The following is an 18,241-nucleotide window of genomic DNA, read 5'->3' as shown; positions in this document are numbered from 1 at the left end:
TGATAAATTGAGGGAACCCATGTAATCTACATTGTCAGAGTCATTGTAAACCAGGTGTCAGGGTTGCATGCACAAGGATCTCTGGCCCACGTGGTCATTGAAGTACAACCGCTCCCTTATAGCTTTGGAGAACCCCAAGCATTGCTAGTGGGTCACATAATTCCACCCGACAAAAGGAACACTGCATCACGAGCCCTGATGCTGAGCTGTCTGGCCCAGTTAACGGAGTGTCATGGGAAGTGCCCAAGGACCCCTAAGCACTGCTTGGGAGGCTCACCTAATCCTGAAAAAGAAATAGTGATTGTTATTCTGTTCTATGACTCTTGCAGTTCCCTAAACAGTGGTAATTCATATTATAAGAAAACATATTACAGAGAACATTTTCTAAAGAAGGGATTTTTAGATTGCTACCAGAATGTGGCCCTTGAGAACAATTTAGCTTTCGCTTGTTTAATTTGACATGTTTTGGAGCCTCACTTGGCGAGACGACCAGGGAGACTGTCAAGTCTTGGAAAGCCTCAGAAGTCCTTGCAAGGTGGATTTTCCATCCATAGTTTTTAGGAAGATAGGTGAACACTACTTTCCCTGCTAGTTCTAAGACTCAGTGAAGAAGAAATATTTTTAAATCAAGGCAGAAAATCTTTTTAGTAAGTTGATTAGGACAGTCTCAGGCCTTGCTAAGCCCCTGGGTATCCTCTGACTGTGAGCCATCCTGAATGCAGGCTTCCAGATGGTGGGAAATGCAATGTTTTAGGAAGCCTCAGCTTTTTATTACCCCTCAGAACTTTTGTGTGTGTGTATACATATATGTGTGTGTGTGTGTGTGTGTGTGTGTGTGTGTATAATGGTAATCCGTTGGAAGTAGACAATCATGCAAATGAACAGTTAGAATCAGGAATATCAGGTAGAAAAAAAGATACCAAAATTTTGAAGGTAACCCAGTGAGGGATATTTATGTAAGACGAATATGATTGGAGAATTATGAATCAAGGAAGAATGAAGCGAGGTGTGATATGGGATCTAGACAGAAGTCAAATTCTGACAGTCCTTATCCACTGATATAAAGAATTTGTATTTTGATTGAGAATGGCACATCTGGGATGAAATCAATTCATTTTATTAGAAATTATTGTAGAACAACTAAAACTATAAAATATAAACCCAAACCAAGACCTGTAACTCTCATGGCCATTGGAATGGTTTAGAAACACAGGTGAATTTTGGAGGACTGTCAAGACTTAGAGGGAAAAAACGAGTAAGTCTTTCTTTTTATAGTTTTTAGTCTGGGATTTTGCCCTCTCTTAGAGGCTTGCAATTGGGGATTGGAGTAGGATGGGCAGAGAGATGTAAGCAGGTGAAGTGTAGGTAAGAAATAATCTGCTTAAATTACTTGAGAAAGTCCTGAACCAGCAGCTCAGTTAACTCTGCCAGCTTCTGAGATAGGCATCCTCGGCCTCTGCAGATACCAGGTTACATTGAACTTCTTTGAGTATTTCCTGCCTTTCTTTGAAAGACCATAAGTTCCTTGACTTTTAAATTTGGAATAAATTTCAACAACTGGTCCTGCAGAAACCCCCTTCAGTCACCAGGGAAAGTAGCAACAAGAAAGTTTCCCTCATCTCATCAGCGTCGTTGTGGACACTTCTGTATCATTGTATTTGCATGAATGAATCACTTTATGTATTTCCTGATTAGCAAGGAATTCAGGAGAGAAAAAGCTGGCATACTTGTTCTATGAAGTGTTACTTCAGTTCAAAGATCTTTCAATAAATTTTTTTTGTTAAGCACAAAATGAAAAGTGATTGATGTTCACACTCTGTCTACTGTCTTTTAGTAAAGAAAACAGTCTTTAAGTACAAGGCAAGTCCTTTATATTCGTGTGCCCTAGCAATAGTTGATAATAATAATCATGCTAGAACATGTTTCAGGAACTCTACACATATTGACCCATTCAGGTCTCACTGCTCTCATATGAAGTTGATACTATTGTTTCTCTCTGTTTTTGTTTTGTTTCCAATAAACTGAAATATGGTGTGGACTGGGCTGGAATGATAGCACAGCGGTAGGGCGTTTGCCTTGCACGCAGCCAACATGGCCGACCCGAGTTCGATTCCTCCGCCCCTCTCGGAGAGCCCGGCAAGCTACCGAGAGTATCTGGCCCGCACGGCAGAGCCTGGCAAGCTCCCCGTGACGTATTCGATATGCCAGACACAGTAACGACAAAGTCTCCAATGGAGACGTTACTGGGCCCGCTCGAGCAAATCGATGATCAATGGGAGGGCCTTTACTTACTTTTTATGGTGTGGATAAATTCACTGATATCCAAAGCTATCTAGTATTGATTCAAATAGTCTTCTTTTAGAAATTAATTTTGAATAATGGGTAATATTATTCTATTTCAATCATTCTGTCCTTCTCTCTATATATATTATATATAGATTTTATAGAGAGAGAGGAAGAGAGCAATATCATGTATATATAGATAGATATCTCAATATCTATATCTATCTATATGTATATATATAGAGAGAGAGAGAGGAAGAGAAAGCAGTATCATTTTTTAAGATTCTGAGATTCTTCTTTACCTAAATCATAAAGGAGATCAGCTTATTTTATCTGTCCATTATCTATTTATGGTTTTCCAATTTAGGTCTTTAAAAGTATTGCTTCTACATTGTATAATGCAATTCTTAAAATTTCAAACCTTCAGGGATAGTAAAATGTGTCATTTCCCCACCAAAAGGGGATTCCCCAGAGAGAGGATACAAATTTAACATCTGTCCTTTACTTACAGTTTTACTTTCATTTTCTGAAACACACCTGTGATCTTTGTTTTTCCATATCTTGGTCCATATTCCTTAATTTTTAAAAAAAATTTATTAGGTACGCTTCACATGCTGGTAATGAATTATATGATCTTATTACATACATTTACCAATTCCTTGCTTATTTTTGCTCTAAGATAGTTCAGGGAAGACTAAGCCTTTTACATTTCTTAACTTTCCACCTATAACTTCAATATTACAGGACATACAGAAATGCTCAGTAAGAATAGTGCCATGAACTAACTCTAGCAACCACATAGAATGAACATATTCAGAATGTTGTGATATCTTAAACACACACTTGATGAGCTAACCCAGTGAGAACCAACATCCTTTAATATTTATCCAATAAAAAAAGTCAGGAAATCAGAATTAAAAGGGATTTAGCAACAGAGTTGAATATTACTGTTGGGACATAGCATGTTATCTTCAAGTTGAAATAATGAGCTTAAAATAATCATCTACTGGGGGCTGGAGAGATAGCACAGCGGGTAGGGCGTTTGCCTTGCACGTGGCCAACCCGGGTTTGATTCCCAGTGTCCCATATGGTCCCCTGAGCACCGCCAGGAGTAACTCCTGAGTGCAGAGCCAGGAGTAACCCCTGTGCATCTCCAGGTTTGACCCAAAAAGCAAAAAAAATAAATAAAATAATCATCTAGTCATATTATCTATGTTTGTTTAAAATTCAATTCTCTTATTTACAAGGTTTTAACATTAGAATTTAACTAGTGACAGACAGAATCCCCTAGCATATTTTAACTGATTATGTACTCATAAATAATTTTAATGATTCAAAATAATAACTTAAGAATAATTATTGTAATCATCTATAAATGTTAGTATGACTGTAGATTTTACAATATGTGGATGAGACTGAACATTCACTCCTATTTTTTTGGAGCATTTCCAGATTTCACATAATGCTAGTGGAATCTGTGGACCTAATCTCTATTATGTCACATGACTGCTATTAAGTAAAATGTGTTGACAAACTCAAAGTTAGATTATCCTTACACCAAATAAGATTTTTTTCCCTTTGAGAAATTATCATCATTGCTACTTTAGATTTGCTCGAGCGGGCCCAGTAACGTCTCCATTGGAGACTTTGTTGTTACTGTGTCTGGCATATCAAATACTCTCGGTAGCTTGCCGGGCTCTCCGAGAGGGGCGGAGGAATCGAACTCGGGTCGGCCATGTTGGCCGCTTGTAAGGCGAACGCCCTACCCGCATCTCGCCTGCACAGCAGATACATATTCATATGACGTATTCGATATGCCAGACACAGTAACAACAAAGTCTCCAATGGAGACGTTACTGGGCCCGCTCGAGCAAATCGATGATCAACGGGAAGGCCTTTACCTTTACCTTTTACTTTAGATATCAACATCAAATCAGAAATTTCTCTGTCTCTCCTCTGCTCTGAGGGATTGACTGTCCCTGAAGCTTTTTCCCTGCCTATAGTAATAGTTTGAGAATCATTGCACATAAGACAATTGTGAGCTCAGAGCATTAGTATAAATAAAAAATAACAATTAGTATAAATGAAAAATAACAAGTCAGCTTGAACTGATTTTGTATAAATTCTGAAGGGACTTTATTCACTGGAACCTACCTGGGGCAAAGTTGGCAGGCACTGTCTTATAGCCTGATTTGCCACAGTATCACCTAGTTGTTCGTATCCTACATATAGGAGATCATTCTGTATCTGTCTCTCCTCTTGCTGACTTCATCACATGATGCCATGTAGCAACAAATTGCATGACTTCATTTTTTTCTTAGAGCCTAGTAGTATTCTATTGTGTATATATACCATAGTTTTATTTTTTAATATGGCCTTGAACACTTGGAATGTTTTCAGATTTTCGCTATTGTGAATAGTGCTGCAATGAACAATGAACACAGGAGTGCCAATGTTTTTTTTTTCTGAATAATTTGAGGCACATGGGGTAGATGCCCAGAGTAGAATTTCTGGGTTATATGATAGTTCAATTCTTTGTTTTCTGAAGAATGTCCACTTTGTTTTCCAAAAATGCTGTACCAGTCGCCATCAACAGTGAATGTGTATGCTTTCCTCCAAAACACTGATTATTTTTGTTCTTTCTGATCTGTGCCAACCTCATTGGTGTACAGTGATAATCATTGTTTTTTTTGGTTTGTATTTCTCTGAGAAGTTATGCAAAGCATATCTTCAAATTTATTAGTTAAGTTTGTGTGTAAAATGCAAGGATTGAGTTACATGCCCTAGCTCACAGAAAATGATCACCGATGCATTTCTTTTTATCATGGCTGTAGGAATAGTAGTAGTGGTATTTAAGATAGGCCTCCTCAATTACTCTTTCTCCCTTTCCTCTATATAATATGTAGCCCATATATTATCTTAATGTTCTATTTTACTTTGTAGGGCTTAGCTGCTGTTTAATCTTGCTATTTCTCTTGTTTAACCAGTGACAGATGAATGGATAAATAAAATTGTGACATGTAATGGAATACTATTCAGATCTAAGAAAAATTAAAATATTATAGTTCATTGCAACTCATATGGAACTGGAGAGCATCATGTTGAAAAAAATAAGTCAGATGGAGTAAGACAGAAATACCACATGATCTTACTCATCTGTGATATACATAAAGAAAAACAAAGGGAATAGGCAGTAACCAAATAATGACAGATCCTTGGTGTTGAATTAACAATCTCAGATTACCAAGCAGTGTGGGGAGTGTGGAAACACAGAGGTAACTATAGGTGATATAGGGACAGTAGTGAAAAGTCTGGGGTATTTCAGTGGAGAGTTTGGAGTACTCAGGTGGTAGGACACAGTAACTTTAGTGTTGTTGTTTTTTTTTTCAAATTTAGTTATTTGTTTGGAGATTCTCAGGGTTTACTCCTGGCCTTGTGCTCAGGGATCACTCCTAGTGGGATCCAGGGACCATATGGGTTGCCAGAGATTGAAGCTGGGTTAGCCAGGTAAGGCAAAGTCCCTAATCTATCCACTGTCTATCTCTCCAAACGTGACACAGTAACTTTATACTTCAGTACAATTAACATTAACATTGTTGTAACCATTCTGCCTAAACTGTAATTTTAAAATAAATAAAATGTAAATATTGACACTAAACATTTTAAAATAAAGTTTAAATTTAAGGACTAAAGCATTATAGAATCAATTTCCCTTCATACAAAAAAACTAGCTATCAGGACAGTAGGAAGATTATATTTTCCTACATTACCTGTCATTAAATCCAAGACTTCAGTTTTTTCTTTACAACAATATCTTCATAAATTTATTCACTTAAACATCAATGTGCTTTCAACACCCTAAAGGAAAGAGAGAGCAAAAGGAAATGCCCTGCCACAGAGGCAGGCCTGGGTGGGGGGGAATGGGGTGGGAGATAGGAAGGCTACTGGGATCATTTGTGGTGGAGAATGGGCACTGGAGGAGGGATGGGTACTCGATCATTGTGTAACTGAAAGCCAAGCATGAAAGTTTTTAAGTATACAAATGTACCTCATGTTGTTTCACTAATAAATACCTATCCATCTATCTATCTATCTATCTATCTAATAAAAAAGAGGAAAAAAATCAATGTGCTTTATTATTCCATGTTTTACATATGTGAGGCTCTAAGTTCAATCCTTGACTCTACCTCTGAGAAAAAGCAATATAATAATGAAAGGTATCTAGTTAATTATTTTTAAAAATTGTTTCTCAATTATTTCTATAAACTACCCCAGTAATTTTGGATGCACTAAGAAATATATCCATATGCACATAGCTGCAAATGCACATAAATACACAAATTTACAGATAAATATAAAAAGGGCATAAAGAGGAGCATCATTTTTGGAAAAATGTACTCTGGATAAACAGGAAAAGTATTAAAATCATAAATATTAGATTAGATTTTATTTTAAATAATTTACATAATGACTAACATCTATATGTTGATAGGATGAATAACAGATATTTTCTTTCTTTTTTTCTTTCTTTCTTTCTTTCTTTCTTTCTTTCTTTCTTTCTTTCTTTCTTTCTTTGAATCATCATGAGAACGGTCACAAATCCTTTCAGTTCAAGTCTCAGTTGGTCATAAAATGATCAAACACCCATCCCTTCACCAGTCCACCACCAAGAACCCCAGTATACCCCCCTCCTACCCCCACCCCCGCCTTTGTGGCAGATTTCCACTTTACTCTCTCTCTCTCTCTCTCTGTTGATCACATTCAATATTATGACAAAAGAACCAACATTGTTATTTGGAATTTTCCCCAACATTCAGACCTGCCACAAAGACATCATTAGATAATTTGTTTTCTATTGCTGATTATGAAGAACATATGATGTTGTGTGGCCACAAAAGCAGCCACGCGAAGTTGGATTTCTGATATTTTAGTAATAAACCTAGAGGCATTACTGCCAGAAGCCCCTGGGTTCTGAGATTGGTATGTGTGCCTCTGGGTTCATGGTTGGTCAGAAGCCAGAGGACGCATTTGAGGGTGGCAACCCAGAGCACTGACATGGTGGGGAGCAGGACCAACTCCACCCCACATCCCATGAAGCCCCATGTGCCTCATCAATGCAGTCTCATACCTGGCTGTTCATGATGCAGGCCACCATTCCACCACCGCAAAGGGGGACAGGCAGAGGGACAGACACCCTCCCCCTCCCAGGGCAGCATAGCACCATAGTTAAATGCACAGTCCAGCTGCATTTCGGTTGGGCATTATATTTTGCTCAGATTTTACCACCACCATTCAAGCCTGTTTTTCAGGGACAAATGCTAGATCATTTACTTTCCATTGATCACTTTGTATATCAGGAAATGTCATGTGGCCGCTTATGTGGCTGTGTGGTTCGGAAAATAGTCCTGGTACCCGCATGCCAGAGCCATACTTGTAGAAGCTCATGGTCACCGGGATTCTATCTGGAGAAGGCGGGGAGACAGCACCTACCCCATCTGGGACCTCCCAGTGATATCAGCTCTGTATGGGGCCCGGAGAATTCTCCAGGAGTTGTGGCTCTCTCCAGCCAGTTTTCTTCTTCTCTGCTGTGTGCTGTAAGATGGCGCTAGGGACGGGTTGTGGGTGTGACTTCAGGAATTAGAGGTTGCCTGGGAGCTGGGGTGGCCCCATTACAGATATAATTTATAACCAAAACACAGATAAGTGTATGATAAACAATTCCTGATTGATATTACATTAAATAAATGGAATAATACTAAATAGCCACCTACTTTACACCCCAGATGAAATAGGGAATCCCATAAACTTCTATTTGGAGGAAAAAAAGCTGGTTAAAACACTGAATGTAGCTATGATATAGACGCCATCATTGAAGAATTTCTAAGATCTACCAGGGAGGTTGGCATAGGAAACTGTGAGCCAAACTGCTATTTTGTCTTATTGCAAATACAAAAAAGACATTGGAAGCAAACATATTGTCTGGTGGGTTAGAGTGATAGTATAGTGAGTGGGGTTTTTGCCCTGCACATGACAGACCATATTGGATCCCTGGAATCCCATATGATTCCCAAGCACTGCCAGGAGTGATGCTTGAGCAGAGCCAGGAGTAAACCCTGGAACTGCTGGGTATTGTTCTCCCTCACCTCCACCCCAACCCTGCAAAAAAAAAAAAAACCATATTGTTCCCATACCAAGGTCTTTTGTTACACATGAAACCCAGTTGTCACCTGCCTGAATTTCTTTAGGTAAGGTTGTTGATTAAAGTATAATTTAAGGAGCCAGAGCAATAGTACAGTGGTAAGGCATTGCCTTGCATACAACCCAGGTTCAATCCCCAGCATTGATTATGGTCCCCTAAGCACTGCCAGAAGTGATTCCTGAGTGCAGAGCCAAGATAAACCCTAAGCATCACCGGGTGTAACCCCAAAAGAAAAGAAATATATATACACATATATATACACGCATGTATATGTCTCTCTCTATATATATATATAATTTGTAGCATTTCACTGTAGCACTGTCCTCCTTTTGTTTATCTATTTGCTCGAGCAGGCAACAATAATGTATCACAACAAATTGTGAGATTTGTTGTTACTGTATTTGGCATATCAAATACCTTGTGGGGAGCTTGCCAGGCTTTGCCGGGCTCTCCGAGAGGGGTGGAGGAATCGAGCCCAGGTCGGCCATGTCAGCCATGTGCAAGGCAAATGCCTTACCCGCTGTGCTATTGCTCCAGCCCATATAATTTATATAATATATATAATATAATATATATAATATATAATAGAATTCATAAAAAGTATGAATTAAACCATTTAATCTAAATACATATTTTTTCTCATACCCATATTACAAGGGCTGGAGTGATACCACAGCAGGTAGGGCATTTGCCTTGCACATGACTGGCATGGTCGACCCGAACTCTATTCCTCCACCCCTCTTGGAGAGCACGGCAAGCTACCGAGAGTATCCCACTCACACAGCAGAGACTTGCAAGCTCCATGTGGTGTATTCTATATACCAAAAACAGTAACAACAAGTCTCACAGCGAGACATTACTGGTGCCCGCTCAAACAAATCGATGAACAGTGGGAGGACAGTGCTCTCTCTCTCTCTCTCTCTCTCTCTCTCTCTCTCTCTCTCTCTCTCTCCTCTCTCTCTCTTTATATATATATAATTTAAATGGAATCATATCATAATCTTGAAACAGAGTCTATAGGGTCCCTCCAGTATTCTGAGCAGTTCTGAGTGAAGCTTATGGCTCTCCCAAACTCCCTTGATTTTATACTTTTCCAACCATGATTTTGTACAGGAATAAAGAAACTGAGATACCCCATTCAGCCCACAAGTTCAATGATACAAGTGAAGATAGTTCAGTAACCAGAAGGGCTACTCAGAAGGTAGTAATTTTACAAAATTAGAAACTGACATAAGAAATTGTGAACTGTTCCAAGGGTAAACTGGGCTGAAAAATTAACTAAAGGTAATGAAACATCATCCACTTGTCTAATGTAGCCGAAAACAGAGGAAAGGATGGAATCAGGACAAGATTTTGCAATAAATTAGAATAATAAGTAAAAAAGAATTTACCCATGAAAATTTAAAAAGAAACAGCAGAAGTTAGTCACTTGACTGCTAGAGTCCCAAAGAGTAGTCAACACCAAATGTGAGGAGGGTGGCTGGCGTCCCTAAGAGGTAGATTAGCCGGTAATTACAAGCAGCACACTTTCCTCGCCCTTTTTCAGAAGGCAGAGTCACATGGCCTTTGTCTCATTTTCTGGTTCCTGCCAGATCTGTTCTTGAAGCAATAGCTTCCAGCATGTTAATCAACTGCTTCCACAGCCCTGTTTGCTCATACTGTTCAGCCTGCTCATTTCTTACACTACATTCAGTTTTTCCAAGAATTTGTTCCCAGCCTTATTTCAGAAACTATTCCTCACATGAGAGTCATAGTTTCCTAACTCCCACATTACTTGGATGAACTGCACATTTTACTCAGTTAGGCCAAAGGAAATTCTGGTTGATGAGGCTTCTTTCTTCTCTTTCGTTTCTCTCAGTTTGCTCTTTCTTTCTTTCTTTCTTTCTTTCTTTCTTTCTTTCTTTCTTTCTTTCTTTCTTTCTTTCTTTCCTTCCTTCCTTCCTTCCTTCCTTCCTTCCTTCCTTCCTTCCTTCTTTTTGACTTTGGGGTAAAATAGAGTTCATTTACTCTATACCACTAGAAATCTCGTTTGGATAAGGTTGATCAGAACATTCAAGTAATATCTGTTCACCTTAAAGGGAAAGTTAGATTAGGAACATTGAAAATATGAAGGTATCTGACTCTCACTGTCCTCCCCACAAGAGTGTGTCTGTTTTCTGTACTGTCATTTTATAAAACTTATTTTAAAAAAAAATTTAAAGGTGTCTGAGGTTAGCAAAAGAGGTAGTGGGGACAGGGTTGAAAGGGTGCTGAGACTGATAGACGGATATAGGTACTTTAGTGGTGGATATAATATAGTTACTCTGTACCTCTACATCATACAAACATTCAGTCATATAAATCAGCATTACCTATATAAAATTTATGTAGTAATTATAAGATGGCTATTAGATGGCATATAATCAAGGGATGTGGAAGACACATCTAGCTCCACCTATTTCCCATCTATCACATGAGTTGCACATTTAGCTCCATATCATGTTTCAAAATCTGTCTGACCCCCAATCCTTATGAGTGTTAGTGCACAAGGTAGATTATGCAGGGACAAGGGGATAAATCACAGCTGGACAGGAGTGGACTAAAGATGGGCCCTATAGTACTAAATTGCCTGAGATACAGAACACGGCAAGACTGGCTGCCGACTGGACCAGGGGTGCTGTGGGGTCAATGTTCTTCTAGTTAAATGAGGTGACCCCATGTTGATCAGTTGTACAGATGTAGCCACCTACCTTGTGGGGTGCTGAAGAAATAGGGGTGTAGAAGAAGGAGTGGGTGGGAAAATTTCTTTCCCCGTTCTCTGAAATAATGGACCAGCATAGGAAAGCTGCTCAGAGAAACAGAGAAATCACAAAGGGAACTTTAGGAGCAATGAGACTCAGGTAATTCCGTTTTCTTCTCAGGAGCTGCTGGTTACTAATAACATTTTAGAGGTTCATTAATACATTTTTTGTTACAGTTTTGAACCATAATGGTATACTATTATTTGGGGATCTGCTTTCAAAGACTGCTCTATTAAAAAAAAAAACTTAGGCAAACATTTTATTTATTTATTTATTTATTTATTTTATAAAGTAGTTCACAATATTTGATTATATTTAATATTTGAACACCAATTTCACCACCATTACACCTTCCCACCACTGTATTTCAGATGTTTCCATCCCAAACCCCAACCTCTGCCCTAAAGCAGGACCGAAATAATTTATTTTGTACTGTTTGTTATGAAAAACTGCTGAAAATGCTCCAAAAAAGTTTCCTTGGAGGAAATAGTGTGAAGATTGTTGTATTTCATCCAGGGGCATTAAGACTTTCTATAAGAGATCACTACCATGTTATTAAAGGTTGATTAGATAAAAAATTTTAAGCAGGAGACAAACGAAGTCAGGTATTGGGAAGTGTAGATGTGGGAAAATCAAACTTATACCATAACAGTCTGTACAAAATAAGCTTGCTCCCAGAGTAGTTCAAAAGAGAATCCAGAATTATTCTCATTTTACAGCCTGAAGTTGAATTGTGATGACATTTTGCGAAGTAAAAATAAAGCAGTGAAGCTTGTATGAGTTGTCCCATCATTATCTGAGTTTATCTAAACATCTTTAGAGCAGTCTATGTTACTGAATCTTGTGATTCACATGAAAAGAAAAAGAAAATAACAAAAGCCAAGATACATAAAAATTAATAGCCAGCATAACCACTATTTTTAGTGCAGAAATATATTCAAAAACAGGTCACTAATGTCCGTCTGTTTTATTTAATCATATGTCTGTTACCTAAAGCACAGAGGTTTACAGATGACATGTAGATAAGTGTAGAGAGAAGAACTCAAGCCTCATACTGTTGAAATTAAATTCTAAAATTCAGGAAATTCATCATCCTGACATTTCTTTGCAGATGCAGAATGTGTGTTGAAATAGCTCTTGATATGTATCTTGTTTACATGAGGAATACATTTAGCAGATCATGTTAATTAGAAAAATACCCAAGTCAGGTCTTTAATAATGTATCTTTTATTAAATATAAAATGGAAGCACTGTTTTCACATACTCAAGAACAAGTGATGCCCTTGATTCCCTATATTTTAGGTTTTGCAGTTTCTTCCTCGAACTTAAAATGGAAACATTGGGAAAATATTTTAATGATTCATTATGATTAAAGTCATACAGTCTTATAAGTTGTGGGAGATATGTCCTTTATGTGACTACCTCAAAAGAAACTTTGGATATTGATACCTTGTTTGAAAGCTCTCCATTTTAAGATATTTTCTTGTAAAATGTGTAAATAACAAGGGCAATTTATGACCTATGAGTATAAATTTCCAGCTCAATCTCTAGAACTGTTTTCCGTGGAATTTTAGTACTATCAAATTCTTAATGTGGGACCTCATTATTCCAAATAAAGTTCAGTGACAATACATGCAGTTGTGCAGCATAGCTTCTGAATATAAACATTATTTTCAGAGAATTAATGCTTCTTGTGAAAGGGGGAGGTAATATACCTTAAGAATAACATGACTACCCTTCATTTTAAACAAAAGAAAAAAATCAAGAGTATGGAACTAACAACTTTGACCATCAAGATTCTTTCCATTTATTAATGATACCTTCTCACGTATAGTTTTCAATGAGTCTTTGGTCTCATTAAGCAAAGAAGATAGAACTGGGAAAGTTGCACAAATTCATTTGACTGTAACTTTTTACGAAGTTTTATGAGTATCTTAAGTAATACATGTTCTGTGAAGCTTATTGTTTAAAGAAGTGCATTAGATTGTAGCCTTTGTTCAAACAAAGCTTTCATTTGGCAAACCAAAAATTCTCTTTTGCCAACACTTCTGTACAGGAAGAGCTTATCTAAGTATTGGCGTAATTAACTCAGTTTGGAATTGCTAGTGTTGAAGTCTTCTAAGTTATATTTTATCTTCTCTCTTTCAGGTGCTTCATCCCAAACATCTATGCAGCCCTCTTCACTGCAGCCCTGCTTCCTTTAATGTGCCTGGTGGTAGTGTTCGTGGTATTCATCCATGCCTATCAGGTGAAACCACAGTGGAAAGCATATGATGACGTCTTCAGGGGAAGAACAAATGCCACAGGTTTGGAAGAAACTGTATTTTCCCTGTATGGATGGGAACATTTTAGTGATAAGGGAATGTCACTAAATCTGTTTTATCCCCTGCGCCCCAAAGGAGTGAAGTTAGATTTCAGCTTTCAGTTTGAAGCCATAAATTAAGCTACAGATCTCCAGTTTTTCCTGCTTCATGTTACTTCCTGGATTCTCTCTTTCTTCAGGGCTCCATAAGTTTTATTGCTGGCTCGAGTTTTGTCCTTAAGATATTAGTTTTCAAGTAATGACTCACAGTCATCGGGAGCTGCTTTCCCAAGCTTTCTTCAACTAAAGTAGTAACAACCTGGGTCCAACCTGTGCAATCTGTTCATTTTGTTCACTTTCTGAAACTCCATCACAAACAACCCTCCATAATGCTCGTAAATGCCCTTTTTCCATGTGGAGTTCTGATTGTGCTGACAGATGTTTTAAAACATATGTGATCAGACAGCTTCATAAGTGACTGCACATGTCTGGTTACTTAACAGTGCAAGTCTTTCCAGCTTAAATTGGCTTTCACTGTAGCTCATTTTTTCCCTTTGAATCATACTTAGCACAGGTTTTTATGATCTGAATCTTTTTTTGTTATTAGATTAGAGTCTCTTAGGAATTTTCTTTACTAGGAACAATTGCCATCTACCTTCGTACAATTTTTTTTTTCTCTAAAAGTGTCTGAGTGCTAGAATATAAGGGAAAATCATATGGGAGGGCACTCCCTCTTCTTCCAATAAAAAAGAGAAGCCTCAGTTTTAGATTTAACAAATATAAAACCACATGGATATCAGTGATTCTTCCCATTTTAATTATTTTTCACATTTTAAGCAAGATACCATTTATAAAGTCCCAGAATAAATAGTGCACTAGGAACTCTGTAGGTATTGTTTTAAAGGATAATAAAAGCCATCTCTCTAACGTAAGCAGAGTCATAGTTCCTGAACTGGATCAGGGAAGATACAAAACTAAGTTTTATCTTCTTGGTGCAAAGAAAGGGGCTGTTTTTTATTAGTTGTAGAATATTTTGTAGCATAGTAGTTTCTAGCCAGCTCTTCTCTCTTATTTAGCATGCAATCTTTGTGCAAACACACAAAAATTCTTTAAGGTTACTATTAGCACTTCAATCGAAAAGCAATCTATAGTGTAGAAAATCTAATTTTTCTTGGGACAGAGAATTCATCCAGAAAGTGTTTTTATTCAACTTGGTTAAGCATCTTACTAGAATGCAGATTCTCTTTTGAAGGGAAGTGTTGTTTGTTTCTTTTCTGGATGACATGCTACATGGTTTGTTTCCTGTGAAACATGAAAGTTTCAGTGTTTGCATGTTCTCATGCATGTAACATAAAGTTCTAACCTAATGAGTTTCCTTTGCATACATAAAGTATGCCTTTAGAATATGATCCCTCATGCATCTGGTGAATACATAATACTGTTACTTCTAACATTTACATCTCAACTAGAGAAATCTCTCTTCCAATGAAATACTACCATTAATAAATCACTCCTATATTTAGTTTTTCAAACTGAAAAAATATAAATTTCTAATTTTCCTATTCCTATGACAGGATAGTCATTATACTAGCCATTATCTCATACTTGGATTGTTACTGTATTTTCCTAACAGTCACAGATTCTAGACATTTTTTTCAGTCACTCTCTGATTGTATGAAGTTCAGTCTCTAGCCTATGATATAAGATTCTCCACAGTTAGCCCATCAGTCATGTTTCCATCCCAAAGGTTTTTACTATTCTGCATATGGACATGTCACATTTACGTGCTAAAATTACCTGATTCTATTATCTTGTCTCATATATATAACCTGCTCTTTTTGACCTCATTGTTATTTGTTTGAACAAACACATGTTCTTCTTAAGGGATGTAGGAAAATGAGGAGGAAACCAATGTTAAAGTTGCTTATGACCTTCTCATAATTCTCATTAGCTACTGCAAAGTGGAAAAAAAAGTCACTGACATATTTTTTTGTTTGGGGGCTACATCCAGCTGTGCTCAGGCTAACTTCTGTGCTCAGGGCTCTGCAAACACTTTTGGTGTAGCTCAAGGGACAATGGGTCGTGCTGCAGGCAGAACATAAGTCACCTGCATGCAAGGTCAGTGTCTTACCCACTGTGCTATCTTTCCAGCCCTAATATATAATTTAATAAAAATACAATTAAGTTATGTGTGCCGTATAAACAGAACTGGATTAGCCTAGATCCCACTCTCAACTCATTCCTTTTCATATAAATTCTGGAAGCTTCAGTGGGATGCAATATGTGCCTCCCACTGAAGACTTTGGAATTGCTTCTTTATGAAAATGCCAAATAAGAGCTATTCTGCCTTTGCCTGTGCCTCTAAATTATATTTGCCCATAGCCTTTGTAACACTTACAATGGAACAGTGACTTGTTTTGGTATGTGTCGTCCATTTCCTTAATAAATTGTAGATTCATTGAGGAAAAGGAACACTTATTATTCATCTCTTTGTCACCAGGGCCTTGCAATGGAATTGAAAAAGCATAATTAATATTTGTTGAATAAATGATTCACTAATAGCTATGAGTGCAACATAAAATTTCCTACCAGTGAATAGCCATGTAAATTATAGCTTTAAGAAGAAAAGTCTGTTACTTTATCATGAATTAAAATTAAAGGATTTGTTGATTTATTTGTGGCTAGCCTTTGAAAATTACTAACAGGACTATTTTCCCCTTGAATTTCATGATTCCCAAAATCATGTCAGTTTTCACCTCTGACTTGATCTTTTATTTATTTATTTATTTATTTATTGCCATTCATTGTAACTCTTACACTTGAATGAATATGATCCACTGAGCTTAAATCCAAATTTTCTAGAATTAAAATTCTATTTACTAAGCCAAGTAGTTTTTATTTCTCTGAATGTTACTGCCAAACTTTCATTACATTGGTCTGAAAAAAATATATACAATAAAGATGACATTGTAAGTTTATTTATTTTCCACTTTCCTACCCCAGGTATGTATAACTGTTAAAGAAACAATGTAATAGGGGGATGTTATAAAAAGAGGTGAATATCTTTGTGGATCAGAAATAGAGCAGAAATACAATGTGGTCAGCTGGACCAAAGCCACAGACCTGAGGTTTTCTGGTTCATAAGCAGTAGATGGATGCAGGAGTTTCCTTACTCCTGAACTGGTGAATAGGGGCGTAAAAGATCTTCCAGAACAAGAGTGTAGCAATATCATCTGAAAAAACAAAACCCAAAAGTACATGCCATTATGATCAGTTGAGTGATAGCATAGCGGTAGGGCGTTTGCCTTGCACACGGCTGACCTGGCAGACCCGAGTTCGATTCCTCCACCCCTCTCAGAGGGCCCAGCAAGCTACCGAGAGTATCTCGCCCACACAGCAAAACCTGGCAAGCTACCCGTGAGGTATTCGATATGCAAACACAGTAACAACAAGTCTCACAATTACGTTACTGGGCCCGCTGGAGCAAATCGATGAACAACGGGAGGACAGTGCTACAGAACACTGATTTATAGGAACCTGAGAGCCCAGGGAAAGTGCAGACAAAGCATTTCATTAAGCCAAGTTTCTGCAATGCACAGACTGTATCGGTGATAGCTGCATGTCCCCATAGGGTAAACAGACCCAAGGTATCAAAACTACATGTTGCAGAAAGATTGGGTAGAGCAATAACAAACATTAGATTAAAAAGGGAGTTGGGGGGAGGCAGTCAGACAGATGCAAAGAAATAAGGACGTGAAAGGAAAGTCCTCATTATAGAGGGCTTTATTCAGAAAAAAAGGGGGCAGGCTTCCGCTGGAAACGAAGTTCAGTGGGAAGGGTACGTTCCCCTCCAGGAGTGATTTCCTGAACTCAGAGCCAGGAGGTAGCCCTGAGCACCACCAGTTATGGACCCCAAACAAAACAAACTAACAAAAAAATTTTAAAAAGAAAAACAGGGGGCTGGAAAGATAGTTCAGTCAGTAGGGCATTGCCCTGTAATGCGGCCAACCCTGGTCTCAATCTCAGGCACCCAGATAGTCTCTGGAACGACTCCTGCGTGCAGAGCCAGTTGTAAGCCCTGAGCAACACTGGGCATAGCTGTCCCTGAACATTTTTTTTCCGCTATTTTCTCTTTACTTCCTGTTTCCTTTATTGGTACACGTCAAAGCTCTGACACTTGGTTGTGGCTCGTTGGAGTGCTCCATTTATTCTTAGGATCCAGGGTACAGGTTCTGGGATCACAGTGGAGTGGGGATCTCATTCAGAGATACGGGACAGTGCTGAGGGTTGAGCCCTTGATCTCATGCTCTGCCACTGAGCCTTGTCTCTGAGTGCTGATCCAGGACAGAGGGTGGCAGAACACATTCAAAGAGAATAAAGAGTAAGTAACTTTGAATAAGTATGTTAGGATGCTTGAAAATATAAAACTGCTGTCATTAAATGATGAATGACACTATAGGCCACTACCCTGCTGTTTTCTCCATTTTATCTACTTATTTTTACCAGTTCCACCAAGATATCATTTGCAGACCCTCAAGCACACCTGTAGTATAGTGCCATGGTCTTTAGTATATTTGTGTTGTACAACCTAAACCCAGTCTCATGTTAGAAGGTTAGATTCTTCATGATCACGAAGGGAATCCTCATATGCACTAACAGTCACCACTCTCTCTCTCT

General features: G+C 38.0%; 1 protein-coding gene across 1 annotated transcript in view; it reads left to right on the top strand.

The window, feature by feature from the left end:
- ADGRV1 (adhesion G protein-coupled receptor V1) overlaps positions 1-18,241 on the top strand; it is a 561,793-nt gene that overhangs the window by 444,335 nt on the left and 99,217 nt on the right. The window contains exon 85 of the mRNA XM_056112517.1: positions 13,411-13,568. Coding sequence (XP_055968492.1) covers positions 13,411-13,568 — 158 coding nt within the window. The remainder of the gene's footprint in view (positions 1-13,410; positions 13,569-18,241) is intronic.

This window comes from Sorex fumeus, unplaced genomic scaffold, assembly GCF_029834395.1.
Source record: "Sorex fumeus unplaced genomic scaffold, SorFum_2.1 ptg000018l, whole genome shotgun sequence".
Taxonomy (NCBI): Eukaryota; Metazoa; Chordata; class Mammalia; order Eulipotyphla; family Soricidae; genus Sorex; species Sorex fumeus.
The sequence above is the reverse complement of the archived record's forward strand: the minus strand, read 5'-3'. Positions and strand labels throughout refer to the sequence as shown.